Here is a 24,935-nt window from a genome sequence, read left to right as displayed (position 1 = left end):
ACGTAGAAGCAACATTTCTGTCCTAATTATTTATTGGAACCCCTTTCTGTCATTGTTTGGGGCACAGAAGGGCTGCTGAGATGGAGAGTCTCAAGATGGATACGGAAATGCTCTATCCCGAGATAATTGTAGAAGTGGGCAAAGTCACTCTTGGAGAAGAAAAAAGGAAGAAGATGACCAATAGCTATTTGAAAAGAACTGAGAATTCTAAAATCATCCAAGCGACATGTGCACTGTTAAATTCTGGAGGGGGTGTGATCAAAGCAGAGATTGATGATAAAACCTACAGTTACCGATTCCATGGGCTGGGACAGGACCTGGAAACGTCTTTTCAAAAGCTCCTTCCTTCAGGTTCACAGAAATACCTTGACTACATGCAGCAGGGGCACAATCTTATGATTTTTGTGAAGTCCTGGAGCCCAGATGTCTTCAGCCTCCCGCTAAGGATTTGCAGCTTGCGCTCCAATTTGTTTCAGAGAGCTGTGACTTCCACCGTCAACTTGAGTGCCAGCAGTGCCCTGGAGCTCCTCCGAGAGAAGCAGTCCAGAGCTCAAAGAGGAAGATCAAAGGTGCAGGAGCTGCATTCTCAGAAAGCTCTTGACAAATACATTCAGGAAGAGGAAGATATGAGGATGTGTGCCTCAGAATTTGTTAAAAAAGATAAACTCATCTATAAGGAGAAACTCGACTTCAGTGAGTCCACACATGTCGAGCTTAAAAGGTTCACCACCAAAAAGATCATCCCTCGGATTAAAGAAATGCTGCCCCATTATGTTTCTGCATTTGCCAACACCCATGGGGGATACCTAATTATCGGGGTGGATGATAAGAGCAAAGAAGTGTTTGGATGTAAGAGAGAAAAAGTGAACCCTGAATTATTAAAAAAAGAAATAGAAAACTGCATAGAAAACTTGCCTACATTCCACTTCTGCTGTGAGAAGCCAAAGGTGAATTTCACTACCAAAATCTTGAATGTGTACCAAAAAGATGTCCTGTATGGTCATGTCTGTGTGGTACACGTGGAGCCCTTCTGCTGTGTAGTATTCACAGAGGCCCCAGATTCCTGGGTCATCAGGGACAATTCTGTCACAAGGCTGACGGCTGAGCAGTGGGTAGCCATGATGCTGGATATTCAATCAGGTAAAGCAGACAAGACGTCATTGTCCAGTCAGCAGGGAGGAGCCCCTTCTCTGCCTTCTTCTGGGTATTTGGTCAATATTTTGGTTAGAGAATAGAAAGCTGGTTTTGCTTACAAATCTTCTATTAAAGGGTTATTTTCTAACATTTTTAGTTCCAAAGACTCAGAATATGAACTGTGTGAGGTCAAGAAATGCTTGGATTTTCATCTCTTTGGGGAAAGTTATAGTATGCCATCAGCCATGAATTCATGAAAGTTCCTTTTTATGCACTGTAAAGGTCTGCTGAAAAAAAAATTGCAGGCTGATAGTCTTAGTCTAAAACATTCATCAATAGTCTCTCTCTAAAGATGATATTTCAGAGAAACGTTGTTTAAGAAAGACTCTCCACTAATTCTTTTAAGGGAAACTTGTTGACAAATTTGAATTGTTTCAGTAACATTAGGAGCCAGTACCTTGAACCACTAGGCTGAGGGCACCACCAAGTGGAGAAAAACTTAACGCAAAAGAAGGTGCCAGGTACAGGCCTCCCTCACGGCGCAGCAGTTGAGAGTCCGCCTGCCGATGCAGAGGACACGGGTTCGTGCTCCGGTCTGGGATCCCACATGCGTCAGAGCGGTTGGGCCTGTGAGCCATAGCCGTTGAGCCTGCGCGTCCGGAGCCTCTGCTCCACAACGGGAGAAGGCACAACAGTGAAAGGCCCACATACCTTAAAAAAAAAAAGGTGCTGGGGGGGGGGGGGATGGTGGTGGGGGAGGAGGACTTCTTGTGTTTTCACTTCCTTACAGTTTTGCTGAGCATCAGCCCTGGTGATTTCAGATCAATCCATAAAGGACTTAACGGGCTGAATGAAGTTTATCGGTTTGCCTTCATGGTCAGTAAGTTCCAGATTTGATAAAAGAAGCTCAGATGAAGACTTCAGTGATTTTATTGGATGATACTTTCTCTTATCTTAAATTTGAGTTTACTTACACATACACACACACACACACACACACACACACACACACACACACACACACACACACATAAACCCCAAACTAGAGATCCTACTACTTTCCATTCCATCTAAACTTTGGGGTAGGGGGGACTTTAACAACTATAATAATATTTTTAAAATACTGTGCCTACTTTTTCTGACACCACCCTACCACCACCACTACCACCACTACTGGAAGCCTTTTCTTCTTAGAGGTGACCTGGAACCAGAATATTAGAGTTGGAAGGAACCTTAGGGATCACCTGCTCACCCTTGCAGGAGAGAGGTGAAATGACTTGCCCAAGATAAGTCACAGGTGACTTAGAAGATGCATGGCCCTACAGGAGTCCCAGACCTCTTTTCCTAACATATGTGAACTGTTTGAGGCATAGAAAGAATGAGAACAGCTCAGGCATGACACACACCATATGTCAACAGTAGGAAGAGCAATAGAAACATTCTTTAACTTTTTTTTTTTTTCATCTGAAACAACTCTCCATGGATTTGTTTAGCTCCTTCCAATTTGGCCGCAGACTACAGCCTTCACCTGATTTCACCAGCTTCATCTACACGAAGAAGCCCATCTCCCATCAAAGTCCTGGAATTTAAGGGGGCTCTACAACAACGCTTGTTTCCAGGTATTCCTTCTTGATTTCAGCTGAGGGGATTATTTATTTTCTAAAATTAAGTTGGGAGGAATTGGTAGCAATTCATCCAAGCCTTTCTCCTTAGAGAAGATCAAATGTAGGGCTTAGCAGATACAATTGTCCTGAATTAATATACATGGCGAATTCTTGATTTCAGTCATCAAATCCACCCTACACCTCTGTGCGTTTTGGGCTTCCAGTCACAGATGGCTTTTGTTCTCCAAATATGAGAGAATACATTTGAAAGAGCTGCCCCCTGGCTTTCCAAGGCAGAAGGAGGTGAGCCTTGGGGTCACCTAGACTCTTCCTAAGGCAGTTTCTCAGTCTTGACCCTACTGATATTTAGATCAGATAATTCTTTGTTAGGGAGGCTGCCCTGAGAATTGTAGGATGTTTGGCCACATTCCTAGCCTCTAGCCACTAGATGCCAGTGGCACCTCTCCAGCTATGAAAAATCAAAACATTTCCAGATATTGCCAAATATCCCATGGGGGCAAAATTGCCACAGGAAAAGGAAAGTTCTTAGTTTCCCAAAAGCATCAGGTTCTCTCTCTGTCTCTCTGTCTCTCTCTCTCTCTCTCTCACACACACACACACACACACACACACACACACACCCTTAACAGGAAGGAATACCTTCCTAGTACTACTGGACCATTTGGGGTTGAGGACAGAGTGCTAGAAGGCTGTTCTGTGAGGACCCCTCCCTGATTGCCTTCCCCTGTATGAGAGCTGCCAGAAACAGTGACTTCTCAGTCCTGGCCTGTGAAGAGGAGATGCTTTCTTTGCAGACAAGGAAACCCATAGTTCCATGGCTAGGCTCATCTCTTCTTACGATGTTGCAGGAATACTTAAATATCCTTTGGAAATTTTAGTAACTTCTATTCCTTGCATTTTCAGTGACACAGGAAGAGATACAATTTAAACCAGAATCCCTCTGTAAGAAGCTCTTCTCAGATCATAAAGGACTGGAGAAATTAATGAAGACACAGATATATCCTTGTTCTCAGGGGTTTGTGATATTTTCCAAAAGCTGGGCTAGTGACGTTGGCTTCAGGAAGGAGCAGAATGTCCTGTGTGATGCTCTCCTAATAGCAGTAAACAGCCCCCTTGTACTCTATACAATCTTAACAGACCCCACGTGGATTGGGGGGCTTGTGTACGCCCGGAACACTGCTCGTCAATTAAAGCAGAAACTGGGAACTGTTGGTGGTTACACAGGGAAACTGTGTGTCATCCCAAGGCTGATATACCTGCCCAGCACACGGTGTAGACCACGTGAAATCCCTATGCACTATCCCCGAACCTACAGGCTTGCTGATGAGGATGAAATGGAAAATTTGTTGCAGGCCCTTATCATGGTCTCACTCTGCTCTCGATCTCTTCTGAGTGACCAGCTGGGCTGTGAATATTTCAATTTGCTTGTAGCAGAGCAGTGCGAGCTGCTTTCAGAGAGCCTTCAGGAGACACGAGAATTGTTCCTCCACTGCTTTCCAGGAACCAGGAAGACTGCCCTGGCCATAAAGATCATGGAGAAAATTAAGGACTTGTTCCACTGCAAGCCCAAAGAGATCCTCTACGTTTGTGAGAGTGACGCCTTAAAGGATTTTGTGATGTAAGAGTTTCACTAACTAAACACATTTAATCAGTCTTTCAACAGTATCACACAAGTAATTTGTGTCTTTAGTTTAAGATTTTGCAATGCCTTTGCTGCATATGGACAAGAGCCCAAACTATATACACATTTGCAAGTGATCAAGTGGTTGAGCTAGAAAACGGCACTTTGCAATGTTCAGGCTTAAACATCTCATTAGAAATTAGCTACATATGCATAACTTTAAGTTTATATAACTAGAAACATTTCCCCCCCACAATCTATGGCCTTAAATTTAAGAAAGGTTGAAACAAACCTATCTTGTTTCACATATACTTTTTGCTTGATATTTAGTGCTTTAAAGTCATAGGGTCTTTCAGTCAATTAGACATTACACCTAATGGGAACTTGAATTTAAATACCATTTATTTCGTTTATAAAATATTTTTACTTGTTTGACTTGTTCTGGGTCAATAATTTTAGAAAACATGCACATTTGCTTCTGGTTTAAATCTTTAGCTTTCGATTTAGTAAAAGAAATTGGTTGTTAGTCAATCCAGCAAATGAGGGCTTTTAATTTTGACTTGCTTATTTATTCAACTAATCTTTTTGAGCACTGTTTATATGCTAGGTACTGTGTACATTTAGCGTTAGAGGAGAAAAACATATTGCAGACCTTGCCGTAAAGCCCAATAAGAGAGACAAAGAGAAAAATAAGCAATGGGAGTGTTGTGTAACTATTATGATACTAAAGATATGCTTAACTTGGGCTGGATATTGGTCAGCAAATACTCCCAGTGAAGGAGATCTTGACTTCCTTCTTAAGAAGTGAGTAGGAGAAGTGAATAAAGGCAAAGGGCACAGCAAGTGCAAAGGCATGGAGATTAGAGAATCATAATGGTAGGTCTGCCTGGAGCCATGAGGGACTGTGGGTATGCCACAGATGATGAACTTGCAAAGGAGGCAGATGCCAGACTATGAAGGATCTTGTAAACTGTGTTAAAGGCTACGTTCTTTATTACGCTTTACAGGTATAAGATTTTTTTGTTTTTTTTTTTTTTGGCGGTACGCGGGCCCCTCACTGTTGTGGCCTCTCCCTTTGCGGAGAACAGGCTCCGGACGCGCAGGCTCAGTGGCCATGGCTCACAGGCCCAGCCGCTCTGTGGTATGTGGGATCTTCCCAGACCGGGGCACGAACCCGTGTCCCCTGCATCGGCAGGCGGACTCTCAACCACTGTGCCACCAGGGGAGCCCCAGGTATAAGTTTTTAAATATCCCCAGTCAAAAGACAAATTCAATTCAACAAACTTCTATGAACTTAATGTGAGTGGGTTATGGAGATGGCTAAGAATCAATGCTTTTCTTCAAGAAGTCTACAGAGTCCAACCTGGAAGAGAGGAACGTGAATAGTTATGATTCAGGACATAGGGAGTAAAGCCCCAGGGACTGCACATGCAGTCCCACATCTGCAGGGATGGGTGATATGACTTGATTCCAAATTAGAGGTGGCAAGAAACAACCAAGTTTGTTTTAAAAAAAAAAGTATACACACACACACAGACACACACACGTATGCTAAAACATACTATAAAGGAAAATTGAGCTAAGTAAGTAGGATTGGTAGCTCCATAGAGGCAAAGCCCTGCAGACTTGGTACCCTACTTGACATGTCATGGAACTCAGCAACCTCTTAATGTTTTCCTTACCAAAATCTAAAGAGGCTTCTGCTTTTGTACTACAAGTAAGTGGGGAAATAGGATTTTCTTTAGAGGAACTTGTATGAGCCCATACCTCTTTTGCATACGAAAATTATGATATGCCTCTAGGTGACTGTTCTCCAGCTCTAAAAAAGACAGAAAGTAAAGAAATAGTAGTAACAAGTGTAAATTCCTTTTGAGATTTCCTTTAGATGTAAGGAATTTACCTTCAGGGATTGTCAAGCAGCAGAAATGGACTATGGTAGAAATAATAAAATCTCCTACCTGGGTTCATTTCAAAAGTTTCGCATGCAGATTTAACTTGATAACCCCAAAGAGTAGGGTTTGCAATTATGTATTCTGTCTATCAGGTAACTTGTAAGTAGAGCATTTTTGTAGTTATTGAATCAGTGAATCAGTCTCCAGATGAGAACCAGTCTCTAATGCTAATCCAGAGATTAATAAATGCATGGTATTTCCTTTGTTTATATGGCTGAAGCCCTATTTTCTCCTTCATCCTTACAGCCAGCAAACCACCTGCCAAGCTGTGACCCGGAAAACCTTCATGCAAGGGGAGTTCTCAAAGATCAAACACATAGTGATGGATGAGACTGAGAATTTCTGCAGTAAATATGGTGACTGGTACATGAAGGCTAGGAGCATCACCCATCCAAAGGTGAGGGGCGCTGGAAATGAAAATCTTCACCAAGGGATTCTCTGGCTTTTTCTGGACCCTTTCCAAGTCCGTCACGCAGATATCAATGGCCTTCCCCCTCCATCTGCTCAGTTTCCTCGAAAAACAATCACCAATGGGATCCACTGTGCTCTGGACATAGCAATGCTGATGAAAGAAGAAATGAAGAGGATCAAAGAAAATCCTCACCCCAACGTGTCTCCAGACACATTGGCATCATTTAGGGAAGCTGCCTATGAGGAAGCAATGTGCGCTCAGGCTCTGCCTGGGGTGTGTGAGACAGAGACGAACCTGACCACAGAAGAAATTGCAAAACACGTGGCAGAAAGATGTCACAACCTGTTCCAATGTGGATATCTGCCCAAAGATATAGCAATTCTGTGCAGGAGAGGGGAGGACAGAGGACGCTATGAGCTTGCACTACTAAGAGCGATGGAATTATTTGAGACCCACGGAGGAGTGAAGGTCGTGTTCAGCCAGGTCTCTGGTGTTTTGGATGGTCACATCATTTTAGACAGTATTCAGCAGTTTTCAGGCCTGGAGAGGAATATTGTGTTTGGGCTCAGTCCAGAATATGCCCTGTCAGAGGAAGTTCATAAGCTCTGTTTTGCCTCGAGAGCCATTAAACACCTTTACCTGCTTTATGAAAAGAGGGCAACCTTCTGAAAATTATTTCAAACAGTACAGGAAGGGAGAAAGAGCAGAGTCCCTGCTCCCAGGCAGGTGGCAGCTATGCCTTTTCATGTGTTACAAGTGAGGAAATCAAGGCACAGTCAGAATAGCATGGAGCCACAGAAATGTCTCTTAGGACTGGGCCTTTCAGTCTGTTTGCAGTGTCACTGTCCTTTTCCCACTCCACTCCACCTCTTCCCTGGTACTTATCACTGGTGCCTTGCCTCTCGTTTTTCTAGTCCAATCCAGCTTCCATCTTGTCAACCACAGAAGTCCTCCTCAAATACAGAACTGACTTTGTGACATCCCTGCTAATGTATCCCCAGGGAGTCCCCGCAGTCAAACCAAACTAATTTTCAGGGCTTTCCAGGATACACCCTGACTTACTGTCCTAATGCATCCTTTATTATACCTCTATCTCCCAGTGTTTCTAACGCACCCCAGCCTTGCTGGCCTATTTTGGGGATGGGGTAGGGTGCCCTCCAGGCACAAATCCAGGAGAAAGTGAGGAAATATTCTTTTTGGTTATAATTTCAGTTAAAGCCCATCATCTTTCCAAGAGGTGGAAGAGCAGGCAGGGCTTGGAAAAGTGCTCTTAGCTGCCTCTCTGAACTGCTCAGGCCCCCAAGCCAGCCATCTGAACCTAGTGGTCGGCTCTCCTGATACTGGATTGAACAGAAGAACCTCCCCACTTACTCCTGTTGCTCCAGCTACCTGATATTTCATCATTTTTACCTTTCCTTGGGGGCTTTAAGGGTACTTTTAGATGGGAGAAAATAAAGTTCAGCAATTAATTAGTTTTTGATGAAGCAAAAGATACCAGCATGTTAACATTCGGAGAATGGGAAATGTGTGAATTCTCTAAAAATAAAGAGTCAAAAGTGGAGGAGGATTGAGGGAATGGAGAGAACAGGGGTCTGCTAAATTTTAGTCGTAAGCCTCAGTGCCATTTGACTTTGAACTATTTGCATACATTGTATAATTTTTGATAAAATAATTGATTTTTTAAAACAAATTAATTGTTTTAAATATTGCATTTGAGAGTCTTTGTCAGTTCTATGCAGACAGTTTGGTCGGGCTCAAAGTAGAAGGCCTAATCCAGTGGTTCTCAACACTGGCTGCTCATTATAACCATCTGGGGAGCTTTAAAAAATAGCAGTGATCAGGCCAGAAACGAGACCAGTTAAATCAGCATCTCTGGGCCTGGGCCTGGGCCTGGGCAACGGTATTTATTAAAAGTTGTCCAGGGACTTCCCTGACGGCGCAGTGGTTAAGAATCCGCCTGCCAATGCAGGGGACATGGGGTCAAGCCCTGGTCCGGGAAGATCCCACATGCCACGGAGCAACTAAGCCCGTGCGCCACAACTACTGAGCCTGTGCTCGAGAGACTGTGAGCCACAACTACTGAGGCCACATGCCACAACTACTGAAGCCCGCAAGCCTAGAGCCCATGCTCCGTAACAAGAAGCCACTGAAATGAGAAGCCCGCGCACCGCAACAAAGAGTAGCCCCCGCTCTCCACAACTAGAGAAAGCCCACACGCAGCCATAAATAAATAAATAAAAGTTGCCCGGATGATTCCAGTGTGCCACCAGGGTTGAGAACTCGTGAATCTTTCTTCTAGTCTGTTCTTTCTGGCCCCAAATGTATGTGTACAGATTTCTCTTCCCATTAGACTGTGAGACCCCTGACAGTAAGGATGGCACTTACATATCTTTATTATTTCCCTGAAAGTAACTAGTGCAGCACCTTGAACATGGCAGGTGCTCAGTAATTATTTACTGAATGGACTTGCTGCTTTCAGAAAATCAGAATCTACTAGGACAATGCTTCTAGCCAATAGAATGAATATCTAATTTTGGAGACTTCAAAGAGGTCAGTGTGGAGAATAATTAACACTGCCATAATGGAGAATAAGAGAATAAAGGAATTTAAACTGTTTTTAGGCAACAGCTAAAGGTCCATGTTGATGGAAGTCTGTTAGATTTGAGTTTGAGATTAGGAACTGGTGGAGACTAAGAATAAATGGCTAACTTGAATGCGCTTAGAATTCTACATTTTTCCTACAGACCCTTAATATAATAGATAAAACAATTAGTTTGGTGAAATAACATGCCTGCTGTGAGAAGCTTCTAAAACTTACTTTAAAAAAGAAAGGTACTATATTATGTAGGTTTGAGAAATGGAGAGAGGCAAAATAAACAGTTCTTAGCCACTTGTTATCCAGTCATGATTTTTTTCATTTTTGCTTATTTATTTCTATTCTTTGTTGAATTGCAAAAAATATTTTTACATAGTTATGATCAAGTTGTACAATCAATTTTATATCCTGTGCATGTGTTTTTTCCATGTAATCTTTTTGTGAGGCACTGTTGTAGACTGTATAATTCTTCCCAGTACTTCATCACTCCCTACACCTATACCATGTGTAGTTCCTGAGATTACAGCTGGAGTATATTTTCCACCCCCTTGATGTCAGCTTGGCTGTATGACTTTATTTAGCCAATGAAATGTTAGTAGTTGTGATGTGTACAGAGGCTTTACCCATTTCAGTGCTGGGTCTGCTCTTTTGGGCTTCTGCTACCACCTTGTGAAGATGATGTCTTGGGCAGCCCACTAGTCACGGAGGAATGAGAGATGTGAACTCAACTCATGGCTGGAGCCAAGTTCCACTGATCCCGACAAGATTAGCCAAAATCCAGCTGACCTGCAAATGCAGAAGTGAGAGAAAAAGACTAATTGTATGACTGAGATTCTAAGCTTGTTGTTTGTTTTGCAGCAGTAGCTGACTAATGCAGGCATTTCCCCATGTTGTAGTGTAGTCTTCAAAATGATCATTTTTAATGGTTGCGCAATATCCCAAAAGATTATACCAAATTTCAGTAATCATCCTCCTAATAATTTGGGTAACTAGCAATTTTACACTGTTAAAATCAAGCCAGGCACATACTCTACTCAGGCATATGACCTTTTCTTTCCTTGGTATATTTATGAATCCCCAGAGGTGAGATGACTGGCTCAAAAAGGTGACCTTGATAAAAGATTCACCTTATTCGTACTGTACATAACAACATTCAGATTTGTTGCCTTAAACAAGAGAACAAAATGCTAACCAGGTTTTGATGACAAAAGAGGCACTGGCATCTCAGAAACAGGTGGCTCAGAGCACGCTGTCTGCATGCAGAGTAAAACCAAGGCCCATCACCATAACCCAGAACCTCAGAGGAAGAATCTAACTTGGAAAATTACAGATGGGAACATGAATTATGTAACCTTCACATTATATGTAAATAAAAAGCTCTCGTCACTTGAAACCAATGTAGGGTGTTATCCCAGAGAAAAGAAAAGGCAGGATACCTCTAATCATCAATAGAGCTCTTTTTTTTGGCCGCGTTGCGTAGCTTGCGGAATCTTAGTTCCCCCGACCAGGGAGCGAATCCACGCCCCCTGCAGTGGAAGTGCGGAATCGTGACCACTGGACCGCCAGGGAATTCCCATATAGGACTTGTTTTGAAGAAAGACTGTGCCATCTATGAAATGGAAAGAGGAAGAACCAGAGAGGTAAACTAGATTTCTTATGAAGCTGAGCTGCCTCAGTTTCCCCATGGTTTGGGAGAGGCTGAACATCAAATTATTTTCAAGAAGCTTCAATTTCAAATAAGCACAAAATTTATAATAACTATGTTTCTATTTACTGAGATGTTACTACAACCAGCTACTATTTGCTAATGCTTTGCGTACATTCTCACAACAACTCATATGAGGTATACCATACACATGTTATCACCACTTCATAGATGGTAAAACTGAGGTGCAGGGAATTTAATTTTCTGAAAGGCACATGTCTAGTAAGTGTCCAAGCTGGATAAATATAACATTTAAATAGATTTAGTCATCTCAACTCTGAGAATGTAGAAATACTCTGAAGATACTCTCCAAAGGCGAGAATACTCATGTTTGCTAACAGGATCCTCGGTCAAGCTCTCATCTCTAGAAAGCATTGGCCTCCACTGCAAGTGAAAACAGCTGAGTAGTCTATACTGTTTCCTATACTTAATATCTGTCACTTCTCCCAGAGCCTCCTGATTGTTCTGGAAAAATCTGAATTTCTTCTTCTGCAAAGCTCAGGATCAGACTCAGGTCATATTCCTGACCTGTCCAAAGTCAGGGACTCCTAACATGAACTGGCAAATCCCCTCCGAGGCTGCTGCATCTTGGCTTCTCCCACTGCAAACTTGGAGGAGTTTCCTGGTGATTTAGTGTAAAATCCCCATTTTCCTCCTTTTTGCAAAGTCCTTTGGTGGGGGGAGGGGAGAAATACACATCTATCTTGCTCGTTTTCAAATGGAATGGGCATTTAAAAGTTCCAGAGACAATGTTTTCCTTCTGAATCTACCTCATGCACAAGCGGAAGGAGACTCAAGCTGCCTCTTAGTTCAGTATCTTCAGCTGACAGAGGTGACATGATTTTGAAATAAATGGGATCAGTTTTCAATTTTGTTCCTTCTTTCATTCTCAGCCTAAAATGGAAGTGAAGAATGAGGAATTAGGACACAGCCACTATGTTCATCCTCTTTTTATTGTTTATTGTTTCAGAATCATCTCAGACCATTTGCATTTAAAGTCCACCTTCACCTCTGCTTTAATCAGGGAAAGTTGTCTTCTTTGCCCAATTATACAGCTTGGAAGAAGCATGTCTTGGGTGGGGGGGAATGAGGGAAGCACGGGCTCCCTTCCAAGACAGCCAGATATGACAAATAAACCCCATCAGTCAATGGCTAATACATCAAAATGCCTCTACAGCTCCATCCCTGTATCCTCTGATATCTAAGATTATAGCTAACATATAGTGAGTGCTTACTATGTGTCAGATACTGTGCAAAATGTTTTAAATACATTATATCTTTTCTCGTCCCCTCAATCTTTGAATTATGTATAGCAGCCTCAAGCAAGGTAGGATAAAGTCGTGTTAAGAGCTTGACTCCTAGGGTCAGATTGACCAGAGCTTTGAATTCCAACCGTATTTCTTAATCGGCTGAATGACCTCAGGCAAGTTAATTTCCCCCTTTAAGACTCAGCTTTCTCATTTGTAAAACAGAAATAAAATTCATACCTATGCCTTAGATAAAGATGAAGGTTGAAATAAATAATATATTTAAATAAAGCCTGGCATATGGAAGGCTCTCAATAAATTTTGGCCCTGATTAGCTTTAATTTACAGTTGAGGAAAATGTGCCTTACCTGAGACCACCTAGTAAATTCTGAACCCAAGATCTGAACCCATGTCTGCCTGACTCCAAAGTCTACTTTAGCCTCTATGCTATTCCGCCTTCCTGCACGTCAAAGTTAAATGCATGAGTCTCCATGTTAACAGTAATTTATTTGCTTTGATATGGAGACTAGGATTGGATATACTCGGAATATTTGTGATATTAAGCAACATGGCTATTGTTAGCTTCTAAAACTTTTCTACAAAATCTGTATGATAACAAAAATGACTCACATAACAGAAATGTTTAGGGAAAAGTGATTTCTACAGTAAGAAACTTTAGAAATATACCTTTCATAGGGGCTTCCCTGGTGGCGCAGTGGTTAAGAATCCGCCTGCCAATGCAGGAGACACGGGTTTGAGCCCTGGTCTGGGAAAATCCCACATGCTGCAGAGTAACTAAGCCCGTGCGCCACAACTACTGAGCCTGCGCTCAAGAGCCTGCGAGCCACGACTACTGAAGCCCACGTGCCTAGACCCCGTGCTCCACAACAAGAGAAGCCACCACAGTGAGAAGCCCACACACCACAATGAAAAGGAGCCCCCGCTCGCCGCAGAGAAATGCCTGCGTGCAGCAACAAAGACCCAACACAGCCAAAAATTAAATAAATAAATAAAATAAAATTATTTAAATATATATATACCTTTCATTATGAGATCTATATAATGACATTACAGAAAGATTAAAAAGTAGAGAGTGACAATGGAATATTACTCAGCCATAAAAAGAAACAAAATTGAGTTATTTGTAGGGAGATGGATGGACCTAGAGTCTGTCATACAGAGTGAAGTAAGTCAGAAAGAGAAAAACAAATACCGTATGCTAACACATATATATGGAATCTAAAAAAAAAAAAAGGTTCTGAAGAACCTAGGGGCAGGACAGGAATAAAGACGCAGACATAGAGAATGGACTTGAGGACATGGGGAGGGGGAAGAGTAAGCTGGGACGAAGCGAGAGAGTGGCATGGACATATATATACTACCAAATGTAAAACAGATAGCTAGTGGGAAGCAGCCGCATAGCACAGGGAGATGAGCTCTGTGCTTTGTGACCAACTAGAGGGGTGGGATAGGGAGGGTGGGAGGGAGACGGAAGAGGGAGGAGATATGTGGGTGTAGGTATATGTATAGCTGATTCACTTTGTTATAAAGCAGAAACTAACAGACCACTGTAAAGCAATTATACTCCAATAAAGATGTTAAAAAAAAAAAGTAGACAATGACAGGGAATTCCCTGGTGGTCCAGAGATTAGGACTCCATGCTTTCACTGCTGAAGGCCCAGGTTTGATCCTTGGTCTGAGGACTAAGGTCCCACAAGCTGTGTGATGTGGCCAAAAAAAAAAAAAAAGGTAGAGAATGAGAAAACTCCTTCCTACCGCTGTATCATACAGCTGCTTCCACTTTTGCTTATTCATTTCCAGTGTTAGTCCATTGGCAGATATATTTTAGCAAAGCTGTAATCATAGTATACACTGTGTTTTGCATCCTGTTGGGGTCAGTTGTTCTGGAGGCCCCTTCCCACTCTGCAGTTTCCCACTGAGACACTGTCCACATTACAGCCTAAGGAGGGGTGATTCCCAGCACAGCAGATCCTCTAATGTTCCAGTTGATTTCTTAGCCAAAACAACCTGAATTCCCGCCTACAGAAAGAAAGATGATGATGGGCAAGTAAAAGATACAGAAACTCTTCACCAAACTCCATCACATATGGAGGTAGGGGTGGAGTGAAGACATTTTAGGCAACTCAGCAACAGAGTAACACGATTAGGACGGACGCATTCTTCTCCCCTCATTTCCCCACAGGTCAGTGTGAGAAGCTGCCATTGGTGGTTGTGCCCTCCCTCAAGGGTGCCTGTTGCCAGGCACACAATGCAGGAGGTCTGTAAAACAGACTCTGTTCATTCAAAGATACCTAAACAGTGTTGTCCAAATTTTCCTGATAAGAATCACCTGGTGTGGTTGTTAAAATTCCAGATCCTAGGCCCCTCTCAGCTTTAGGGCAGGGGCCTAAGACTCTGGAATTTGGAGATCATTTAGGAAACGTTGTATTGACTGTTGAAATGGGTGGAGACTGTGACTGAATAACAGGAAGAACACCCACTCACTACTTACAGCGCTACCCAGGAATGACCAGAACGTCCATCAGACTGAGCTTGGAGGAAGTACCCATGTACTTGTGTGGGTTTCAGAGCCAAATGTGACAAGGTTCAAATATAGCCTCAGGTACCCAAATGTGATCTGGGCAGGTTAACTGCTCTTTCTTACATAAAATGGAAATAATAATATAGCCATGTCTCAGACGGTTGTCATAAAGATTCAATGCTGTGTTCCATGTGCTTGGTACAAAATCCAAGTGTCGACAAACAGTAGCTATTAAACCACTACTAAGTTCTCAGTGCCTGGCATGTGATGAAACACTGCTACTTAACCTTTCTGAAGCTTAGTTTCTTCCTAGGTATAAGAGATGTCGGGAAGGGGGAAATTTCCCCCCTACCCCTCGAGTTCTTTTAGCTGAAGACTGACACAAGACAAATTAACAGGAGAAAAAAAATTAATTAGAATGCAGAGAGGTCTCATAGAAATGCCTCCCCAAGTGACCAAAGAAGGCTGTTCATATAACATTTTCAGGCAGAGAAACAATTATTTGTGAAGATTTAACAAAGGGGTTTGTGCTTGGGGTAGCCGACTCAGGAAGGAACAGGGTTTGCTTATTCGGCTTTCTTAGCCTTGAATTCCTTAACTGGTGATAAGGATACTTTCTAATCTCCTGGTATAGGGAGGATACTTTGACACAGGAGATTTCTTTTCTACTTTCTGGGGGAAAACGGGGGTGGTGGTGGGGTGGTCAGAATGTTTTTTTTAATATCAGTCTTTCCCCCACCAGCTGTTTCTCAAGTAGTTTTCACTCAGAATAATCAATATGCCATTGTGGCATATCTTGGGGCAGCCTACTCTGAACCCCAACACAGGGGTACTATGAAATGCTGGCCTAATACTAAATCCTCTGTAAATGGTGGCTGTTAAGACATGCCCTGGAGATTAGATAGTAATAATATATCAGTGTTTATTTCCTGACTTTGATGATTGTCTTGTGGTTATGTAGAATAATGTGTTCAGGGATAATGGGAAATCAGGTTAGTAATTTACTTTCGAATAATTCAAGAAAAAGTTATTTACAACTGTACTTGCAAATTTTCTGCCAGTTTGAAATTGTTTCCAAATAAAAACATTATACAAAAATATACACTATTAATAATGTACTATTTATAATATAATATGTACTTCTTTGATTTTCATTTCTGATATAAACCAAGATACCTTGTAGAGAGATAAGAGGAAAATGTGAAGAAATGGCAATAAATCCAATTGTTAATTACTAAAAAACAAAAAGACATCCCCTGGACCCTGCTGAGTTTTTCTCACTGGACACGTCTCAAGTATAATTTTTTAAAAAAATGCTGTGTCTCTGGGACAATTTGTGGGATGTATTGCTTTTGTGCAATCAGATAATTACCTGCTCTGTTTGCCACATGTAGGCAATGTCATGAAGTGATAATGCTCGCCATATTAGAACCAGATTTGGTACAAACTGGATTTGTGTGGCAGTCTGTAATAGTAGTAATTTCTAGGACAATTCACCATGAATAGTGAGCTGAAAGATTGTAACAATGGGAGACAGGAAATATGGGAGTCCAGTAGTTCCCGAACCTGGCTGACCATAGAATCACCTGGGAATCTTAAAAATACAGATTCATTGTTTGTTGCATCGTGTCTGGGGAGAAGCCTAAGAACCTGCTTTTTTTGTTTGTTTTTTTCTCTCTTTTAAAAAAATTTTTAGTTTATTTTTTTATTATTATTTATTTTATTTTTTGGTACGCGGGCCTCTCACTGTTGTGGCCTTTCCCATTGCGGAGCACAGGCTCCGGCCGCGCAGGCTCAGCGGCCATGGCTCACGGGCCCAGCCGCTTCGCGGCACGTGGGATCTTCCCGGACCGGGGCACGAACCTGTGTCGCCTGCATCAGCAGGCAGACTCTCAACCACTGCGCCACCAGGGAAGCCCTTTAGTTTCTTTTTATTAAAAAAAAAAAAATTTAGAATCTGCATTTTTAAAAAGTGTGCTGAAAGGTTCTGATGAGCAGCCAAGACTGGGAACTAATTGGTTGTAGTGTGGAACCTGATGGTTGACGTTTTTTCTTTCCTTACTCATTTCAAAGATGTCTATCTTGATTAAACACATTGCCAGCCACCTCCCGGCAATGAGGAGGCTCTTTTGTTTTTGTGAGCTTAGTTGATTTCATAACTGACCATTTGGGTTGCTGGACTTTCTTTGTGTTTTGTCTTTTTTTTTTTTTTTTTTTTGCAGTACGCGGGCGTCTCACCGCTGCAGCCTCTCCTGCCGCGGAATACAGGCTCCGGACGCGCAGGCTCAGCGGCCATGGCTCAACGGCCCAGCCGCCCCGAGGGAAGAACCCGCGTCCCCTGCATCGGCAGGCGGACTCCCAACCACTGCGCCACCAGAGAAGCCCCTGTGTTTTGGTCACACGGCTTGTGGGATCTTAGTTCCTGACCAGGGATTGAACCCAAGCCCTTCGCAGTGAAAACACTGAGTCCCAACCACTGGAGCGCCAGGGAATTCCCCGTGGGTCGCTGTTTTTCGCTTTTTGTTTTTTTTTTTTGTTTCTTCCTGTTTTAAATTCCGGCCATTATGTTTCAAGTTCACCAATAGGGAGCCCGCCAAACTCTAAGCTCCCATCCTCCACCCCAGAGAAAGCGGAACCCCAGGCCAGCATGTTCTCTTTTTCTCTCTACCCACAACCTCGCTGTGTGGCCCCAGGTCTGCTGTGTATTTCCAGATCCTGTAAGTAATAACCCTTTATTTTTTTCAAAGGTTCCTGATGGTTATTGCTGAAGGGTGTCTCGCAGTCATAATAAGAACCAGAAGGGCCAGTCAGTTCCCTTTGGTGCACGACACCTTTTCTCAATATTAAAAATGATTGCTGGGCTTCCCTGGTGGCGCAGTGGTGGCGCGTACAGCAAAAAAAAAAAAAAAAAAAAAAAAAGATTGCTAAGTCTATACTGTAATAATTTTTGCAGTCTATAACGATGGCTACCCAAAAGAAACCAAAAAAGAGCTCCAGGGGACTGTGATTTGTGTAGGCTGTAGAGGGAAGCTGCAGATCAAAGTAGTAAGTAGAAGAAACTTAATCAAAACAATACTAACAGTATTAGCAGTCGAATCAATTACAGGAAACCCAGCAGCAGTTTCAACAGGATTTAGCTGCAACTGTTGGGCTTATAGAGGCTACCAGAAAAATTAAGTGAGAAGGTCAACGAGATGCACTGCTTAATTACCTATCTGACTCTAGCACTGCTTTCTTTTCCTTATTGCATTAAACATTTCTCGAGTAATACAGGCATAATGTACAAAATAACAATTTCTCCTCCCCTTACCATCTTCCTTTCCAATTCCACTCCCCAGGGTGAAATCCTGAATAATAGTTTGATGTGTATCCAAACAGGTTTTTCTGTAGCCTTGTTCTCCAAGAAGTTTAAAGTTTCAAGCCAGAACTAACTCACTTTTCACCTACTTATTAAAAGGACAAATTTCTATTGATAGAAAGGCAATATTCAGCCCCCCCCCCTCGCCCTTGAGGCTGGAAAGACAGCCACTAAGAGGCAAATGCCTTCTAATTAGTTTTCTGAGAAACTGAAGCCTAAAAGACAGAAGCATGTTTACCTTTGGTTTCAGGAAACCAGGTTTAAAAAGGCAGGAACATTCTCGTTTCCCTTCTTAAGGAAATAAAAATTTCTCCTGGGCTTGCTTTTGTTAAGCTGCAGACACCCGAACAGGTCAGGACTCAGGTGTTTTCTCTTCAGCACCCAGACCCTAAGAAATCTGCTAATTCGCTAGGTAGGTAGAGACTACCTGGAGAGACCTGAGCCATGCCTGTTCAACAGAAAAGACGGGCTGAAAAAACGACCACAGAACCCTAAGATAAAAATCCACCCTGCCGCTAGAGACCCTTCCAGATATATCTACTTTAGGCAAGAGAGGCTGAGGTGGACCTGTTATGCCCACATTTTTCTTAAGTGAAATAGACAGGAGAACTGGCTCTTAGATGGGACTCACCTTCTAGCTGAGGCCAGGGATGCAGGATTCCAGCCAGACAACCTGACAGAGGTCTGAGACAGTGCTGTAGAGAGTTAGAAGGTGGACTGATCAACGAACTATCTGGAAACAAACTTTCAGATGGGACAGGGAGGAGCTAGAGTCTTGGTGGGAAGGGGTGACTGTGACAAAGGATTCTTTGTCAGGTACCCAATTGGTTGATCTCTATGGAAAGGGTTTTCTTGTTTTTCATAATGTATACACTTTCATTTTCAGAAAAAAACTTTAAAATATATTGACCCGGAAGCTCTGACCTAGTTGGATTTTCCAGGTTATTTTTTGCAAGTGTGTCAAAAATTCATTTAGTTATTTTGTTTACCAACATTTATTAAAGCACTGGAAAATAACTTGCCCAACTTTATTTATTTTTTATTTATTTATTTAATAGAAAGTTCTCTAAGTCTTTTTATTATTATTACTGAGATATAACTGACATGTAACACTGTATTACTTTAAGGTATACAGCACAATGATTTGATATATGTATATATTGCAAAGTGATTACTACAAAAAGTTTAGTTAACATCTGTGACCACACATAGTTACATTTTTTTCTTATGATGAGAACTTTTAAGATATACTCTTTTAGCAACTTTCAAATATACAGTAAAGTATTCTTAACTGTAGTCACCATGCTGTGCATTATATCCCAGGACTTATTTATAACTGGAAGTTTGTACCTTTTGACCACCTTAACACATTTCACCTTCCCTCCCCTCACTTCTGGCAACCACCGATCTGTTCTATGAGTTCAGTTTATTGTCATTTTTTTAAGATTCCACATATAAGTAAGATCATACAGCATTTGTCTTTCTGACTTATTTTACTTAGCATAATACCCTCAAGGTCCATCCATGTTGTCACAAATGGCAATATTTCCTTCCTTTTATGGTTGAGTAATATTCCATCATATATACACACCACATTTTCTTTATCTACTTATGGACAATTAGGTTGTTTCCACATCTTGGCTATTGTGAATAATTTTTTTTAATTTTCATTGGAGTATAGTTGCTTTACAATAGTGTATTAGTTTATACTGTACAGCAACTTCCCAACTTTAACAAGTTGCTTCTTCTAATCTTTTTGGAGATAGGGCACGAATGAATGTAAAATTATGAATAATTCAGCAAGTGGATGGTTGAGAAATTTACCACTCTATAATAGGAAAAAAATCATCTGTGATAATAGATACTTATTCTACTAGACACAGGCAACACCTACAGATATTCTGGGTATCATGCAGACATCAACTGCCATACTCATTTTTACAACATAAATATGCTTTTATTACTGCAGCCATAGATGTAAGATGATTTTTTAGACCCAAATTAAATGAGGACAAACTACTAGAGAGTATACTTACAGCACTGATGTGGGGAAAAGAAATAAGTCAGAGGAGGTCATCTAATCCTGAGCAGGTCATAACTTCTCTGGTTTGAGTCTTCATCTTTGAAATACAAGATAGCATAATGCCTGGGGCAGACAGAGCCAGGTCTGAGGTTGTGGGTCTCCTCTGTCCAGGGTCTGATTGTTTGTTTGTTTGTGGATTCCAATTTTCTCAGCCCCGGGGACTCATAACCCTTCCCCATTCCATTCTTCCCCTTGGGCCCACACGCAGAGGCTCCGCTTCTCAAACTAGCTTTTCCCAAGCTGCGCGCGCACGCACGCTCAAGAAACCCACCCCGTTGGGGGCGGGGAAGCAGGAAAAGACAAACCAAAACGCCAGGTGGGGGAGGTGCAGGGCGCAGGCGCAGAGCCGAAGGGCAGGAGTGCTCAAGTGCGAGCAGTGAGCTCGGGAGGGAAGGACTCGTTTGCGCGTATTGAGCGCGGGAGAGCGGGACTCGGGTTTTTTTGTTTTGTGTGTGTGTGTGTGTGTGTGTGTGTGTGATGTTACCTTAAGACTCTTAGATTATACACTAATATGTGTGTGTGTGTGAGATGTTACCTTAAGACTCTAAGATTATACACTAATATGTATAAAATAAATAACTAATGAGAACCTGCTGTATAGCACAGGGAACTCTACTTAGTGCTCTGTGGAGACCTAAATGAAAAGGAAATCCAAAAAAGACGGGATGTATGTATACATATGGCCGATTCACTTCGCTTTATAGTAGAAACTAACAGAACATTGTGAAACAACTATACCCCAAGTAAAAAATAAATTAAAATCCAAGAATTTCGTGAAGAAAAAAGACTCCAAGATTAAAGACTCAGGGGTGTGTGTGTGTGTGTATGTGTGTGTGATGTTGCCTTAAAACTAAGATTAAAATACCCCCCTTCTACTCTTCTTTTTTTTTTTTTGCGGAACGCGGGCCTCTCACTGTTGTGGCCTCTTCCGTTGCGGAGCACAGGCTCCGGACGCGCAGGCTCAGCGGCCATGGCTCACAGGCCCAGCCGCTCCGCAGCATGTGGGATATTCCCGGATCAGGGCACGAACACGAATCTCCTGAATCGGCAGGCGGACTCTCAACCACTGCGCCACCAGGGAAGCCCCTGCTACTTTTCTTAAATAATGCTTCTGTATACCTTCTTGCTACTCTTCTTAAATAATGCTTCTCTAGAGTACTTTGTAAATATATATTATCAAACAAATGTTTGTATTTATTGAGATAATTTTGACTTTCTATTAATGTTCCTATGACTTTTTTATTAATTAATGGTTTTTCTTGTATTGTCTAATCTTGTATTCTGGGCTAAACCCAATTTGGGTCTGTGTGTGTGTGTGTGTGTGTGTGTGTTTAATAATAACAATAATAATAAACTTAAATAAGTACAAAAAACAAATCTAAAAAACTCTTCTTTTGTTATCCCCAATTTTTGTTACTCCATTACCTCAAATTGACAACTGCTGGCATCTTGCCATAGGTACTTCAAGCTTTTAAAAAATTCAATAAGTAAAATATTGTAGATAAGTTTGAGGTTCTCTTTGCCTTCTATTTCCAGTTTCATTTTTCTCTCCTTTTCTCAGAAGCAACCAACATTCTGAGTTACTGTATATCTTTTACACTATTTTTTTTTTTTTGCGATACGTGAGCCTCTCACTGTTGTGGCCTCTCCCGTTGCGGAGGACAGGCTCCGGACGCGCAGGCCCAGCGGGCATGGCTCACAGGCCCAGCCGCTCCGCGGCATGTGTGATCTTCCCGAATTGGGGCACGAACCCATGTTCCCTGCAGCGGCAGGCGGACTCTCAACCACTGCGCCACCAGGAAAGCCCTCTTTTACTCTATTTTTAACACGCACTGTTTTACACACACACACATCCAGGAATAATATGTAATATTGTGTGCATTTTTAGCTTATTTAAATTGTTTAATATTATATGTATATTTCTGCAACTTGATTTTTTAACTCTACATTTTGTTTCTGATATCTGTGTCATTGTGTGTGTGTTTTCGTTTATTCTCTTCAAGTGGCTCACAATATTCCTTTCAGCAAATATTACCACGTTTCATTTCCTTATTTCATTATTGATGGACAGTTAGGCTATTTCCAAAATTTGGTGTTACAGACAGTGCTAAAATGACTGTTCTTGTCTCCTTGCACACATTGTTTACCTATTCATCTGTTGAAAAACCATCTCGGTTGCTTCCAAATTTTGGTAATCATGAGCAAAGCTACTATAAACATTCATGTGCAGGTTTTTGTGGACATAGGTATTCAACTCTTTGGGGTAAATACCAAGGAACACTATTGCCAGATCATATGGTAACAATATGTTTAATTATGTAAGAAGCAACTAAACTGTCTTCCAAAGTGGCTGTACCATTTTTCATTCCCACCAGCAATGAATGAGAGTTCCTGTTGCTCCACATACTCATCAACTTTTGGTGTTGTAAGTGTTTTGGATTTTAGCCATTTTAATAGGTATGCTGTGGTAGCTCATTGTTGTTTTAATTTGCAATTCCCCAATGACATATGATGTGGACATCTTTTCACATACTCCTTTGCCATCTGTGTATCTTCTTTTTTTTTTTTTTTTCTGGCCGTGAGTATGGCTTGCAGGATCTTAGTTCCCCAACCAAGGATCGAACCCAGGCCCATAGCAGTGAAAGCGAGGATTCCTAACCACTGGACGACCAGGGAACTCTCCCATCTGTATATCTTCTTGGTGAGGTGTCTGTTCAGATATTTTACCCATTTGAAAAATTGGGTTGTTTGTTTTATTGATGAGTTTTAAGAGTTCTTTGTATGTTTTGGATACCAATCCTTTATTAGATATATGTTTTAAAGAAATTTTCTCCCAGCCTGTGGCTTACCTTATCATTTTCTTCAGTGTCTTTTGCAGAGCAGAAGTTTATAATTTTAATGAAGTCCAACGTATCAGTTCTTTTCATGAATCATGCTTTTGGAGTTGTATCTAAAAAGTCACTAACTACCAAACCTCAGGTCACCTAGATTGCCTCATATGTCATCTTCTAGAAGTTTTATGGGTTTGCATTTTACATTTGGGTCTATTATCCATTTGAGTTAATTTTTGTGAAAGATATAGGTCTGTATCTAGACTCATAGTTCTGCATGTAGATGTCCATTTTTTTCTGCACCATTTGTTGACAGGACTCTCCTTTATCCATTGAATTGCCTTTTCCCCTTTGTCAAAGATCAGTTGAATATATTTGTGTGAGGCTATTTCTGGGCTGTCTTATCTGTTCCACTGATCTATTTCATCAACATCACACTGTCTTTATCACTACAACGTTATAGTAAGTCTTGAAGTTGGTTTGGTCAGTCTTCTGACTTTGTTCTTTCAATATTGTGTTGGCTATTCTGGGTCTTTTGCCTTTCCATGTAAACCTTAGAATCAGTTTGTTGATATTCACAAAATAATTGCTGGGGTTTTGATTTGAATTGCACTGAGTCTATAGATCAAATTGGGAAGCACTGATTTCTTGACAATATTGAATCTTCTTATCCATGCACATGGGACTATCTCTTCATTTCTTTAGCCCTCCTTTGATTTCCTTCAATAGAGTTTTGTCATTTTCCTCCTTAGAACTTGTATATGTCTTATACGTAAGTATGTCATTTCTTTTTTGTTGTTGTTGTTCTAATGTAAGTGACATTATGTTTTAAATTTCAAATTCCAATTGTTCATTGCTGGTATATAAAAAAGCAATTGACTTTCGTATACTAATCATGTATTCTGCAACCTTGCTATAATTGCTAATTAGTTCCAAGGGTTTTTTTTTGTTTTTTTTGTGGTTTTATTTTTTTGTTGATTCTTTGGAATTGTCTACAGAGATAATCATGTCATCTGTGAATGCAGACAGCTGTACTTTTCCCTTCCCAATCTGTAAACCTCTTATTTCCTTTTCTTGTCTTAATGCATTAACTAGGACTTCCAGTACTATGCTGAATAAGAGTGGTGAGAGGGGATATGCTTGCCTTGTTCCTGATCTTAGTGGGAAAGTATCTAGTTTCTCACCATTAAGTGTGATGTTAGCTATAGATCTTTTAAATAAATGTTCTTTATCAAGTTGAGGAAGTTTCCCTCTATTCCTAGTTTGCTGAATTTTAGAGTTCTTTATATATTCTAGATTTGGGATATTTGTCAGGTATGTGATTTGCAAATATATTCTCCCAGTCTGTAGCTTGTCTTTTCATTTCCTTAATAGGAGGTTTCGCATGGCAAAAGTTTTAAATTTTTGATGAAGTCCAATTTAATGATTGTTTTTCTTTTACAGATTGTGCTTTGGGTATCCTCTAAGAGCTATTTATCAAGCCCTAGGTCCTGAAGAGTTTCCCCTATCTAACCCTTTTGTTTGTGCAGAGTTCTTTTTAAATAATAAAAATGCTAGGACCTTGGGATTAACATACACACACTACTATATATAAAATAGATAATCAACCAGGACCTACTGTATAGCACAGGGAACTCTGCTCAGTATTCTGTAATAAACTATATGGGAAAAGAATCTGAAAAAGAGTGAATATATGTATATGTATAACTGAATCACTTTTCTGTACACCTGAAACTAACACAACATTGTAAATCAACTATACTCCAATAAAATTTAAAATAAATAAATAAATAATAAAGATGCTAGTGGCTTGTCTAAAAAACAAAAAC

General features: G+C 41.2%; 2 protein-coding genes and 1 long non-coding RNA gene across 3 annotated transcripts in view; 2 read left to right on the top strand and 1 right to left on the bottom strand.

Moving 5' to 3' along the window:
* Positions 1-44: 44 nt before the first annotated feature.
* On the top strand, positions 45-8,984 carry LOC111170833 (protein SLFN14). The gene is made up of 4 exons (XM_022566404.3): positions 45-1,140; positions 2,628-2,753; positions 3,663-4,377; positions 6,579-8,984. Exons 1-4 carry the CDS (start codon positions 81-83, stop codon positions 7,411-7,413), a joined length of 2,736 nt encoding a protein of 911 aa, XP_022422112.2. The 5' UTR covers positions 45-80; the 3' UTR covers positions 7,414-8,984.
* A 668-nt stretch (positions 8,985-9,652) lies between these two features.
* LOC111170829 (uncharacterized) lies at positions 9,653-20,491 on the bottom strand. The gene is made up of 5 exons (XR_002643510.3): positions 20,229-20,491; positions 18,824-18,887; positions 11,816-11,939; positions 10,777-10,949; positions 9,653-10,126 (listed from the first exon to the last, which is right to left on the bottom strand). It is a non-coding gene; the product is annotated as an uncharacterized LOC111170829 (long non-coding RNA).
* The window catches only part of SLFN11 (schlafen family member 11), a 22,005-nt gene continuing 13,903 nt past the window's right edge, over positions 16,834-24,935 (top strand). Inside the window, 1 exon segment of the mRNA XM_089900830.1 lies at positions 16,834-17,551. The gene's annotated coding sequence lies outside the window, so the exon portion shown is untranslated.

The sequence above is a fragment of the Delphinapterus leucas genome, chromosome 19, assembly GCF_059928025.1.
Source record: "Delphinapterus leucas isolate spDelLeu-1000000601 "Yukka" chromosome 19, BTC_Dleu_Yukka2, whole genome shotgun sequence".
Classification (NCBI taxonomy): domain Eukaryota; kingdom Metazoa; phylum Chordata; class Mammalia; order Artiodactyla; family Monodontidae; genus Delphinapterus; species Delphinapterus leucas.
Note: the sequence above shows the minus strand (reverse complement) of the source record. Positions and strands in the feature narration are given on the sequence as shown.

What these genes read in the sequence shown, in the direction of transcription:
- LOC111170833 (XM_022566404.3), top strand. Translation starts at nt 81, where the DNA reads ATGGAGAGTCTCAAGATGGATACGGAAATGCTCTATCCCGAGATAATT. An exon ending in ACAACAACGCTTGTTTCCAG is followed by an intron (nt 2,754 to 3,662) that starts GTATTCCTTCTT and finishes TTGCATTTTCAG; the next exon opens with TGACACAGGAAGAGATACAA. An exon ending in GCCTTAAAGGATTTTGTGAT is followed by an intron (nt 4,378 to 6,578) that starts GTAAGAGTTTCA and finishes TCATCCTTACAG; the next exon opens with CCAGCAAACCACCTGCCAAG.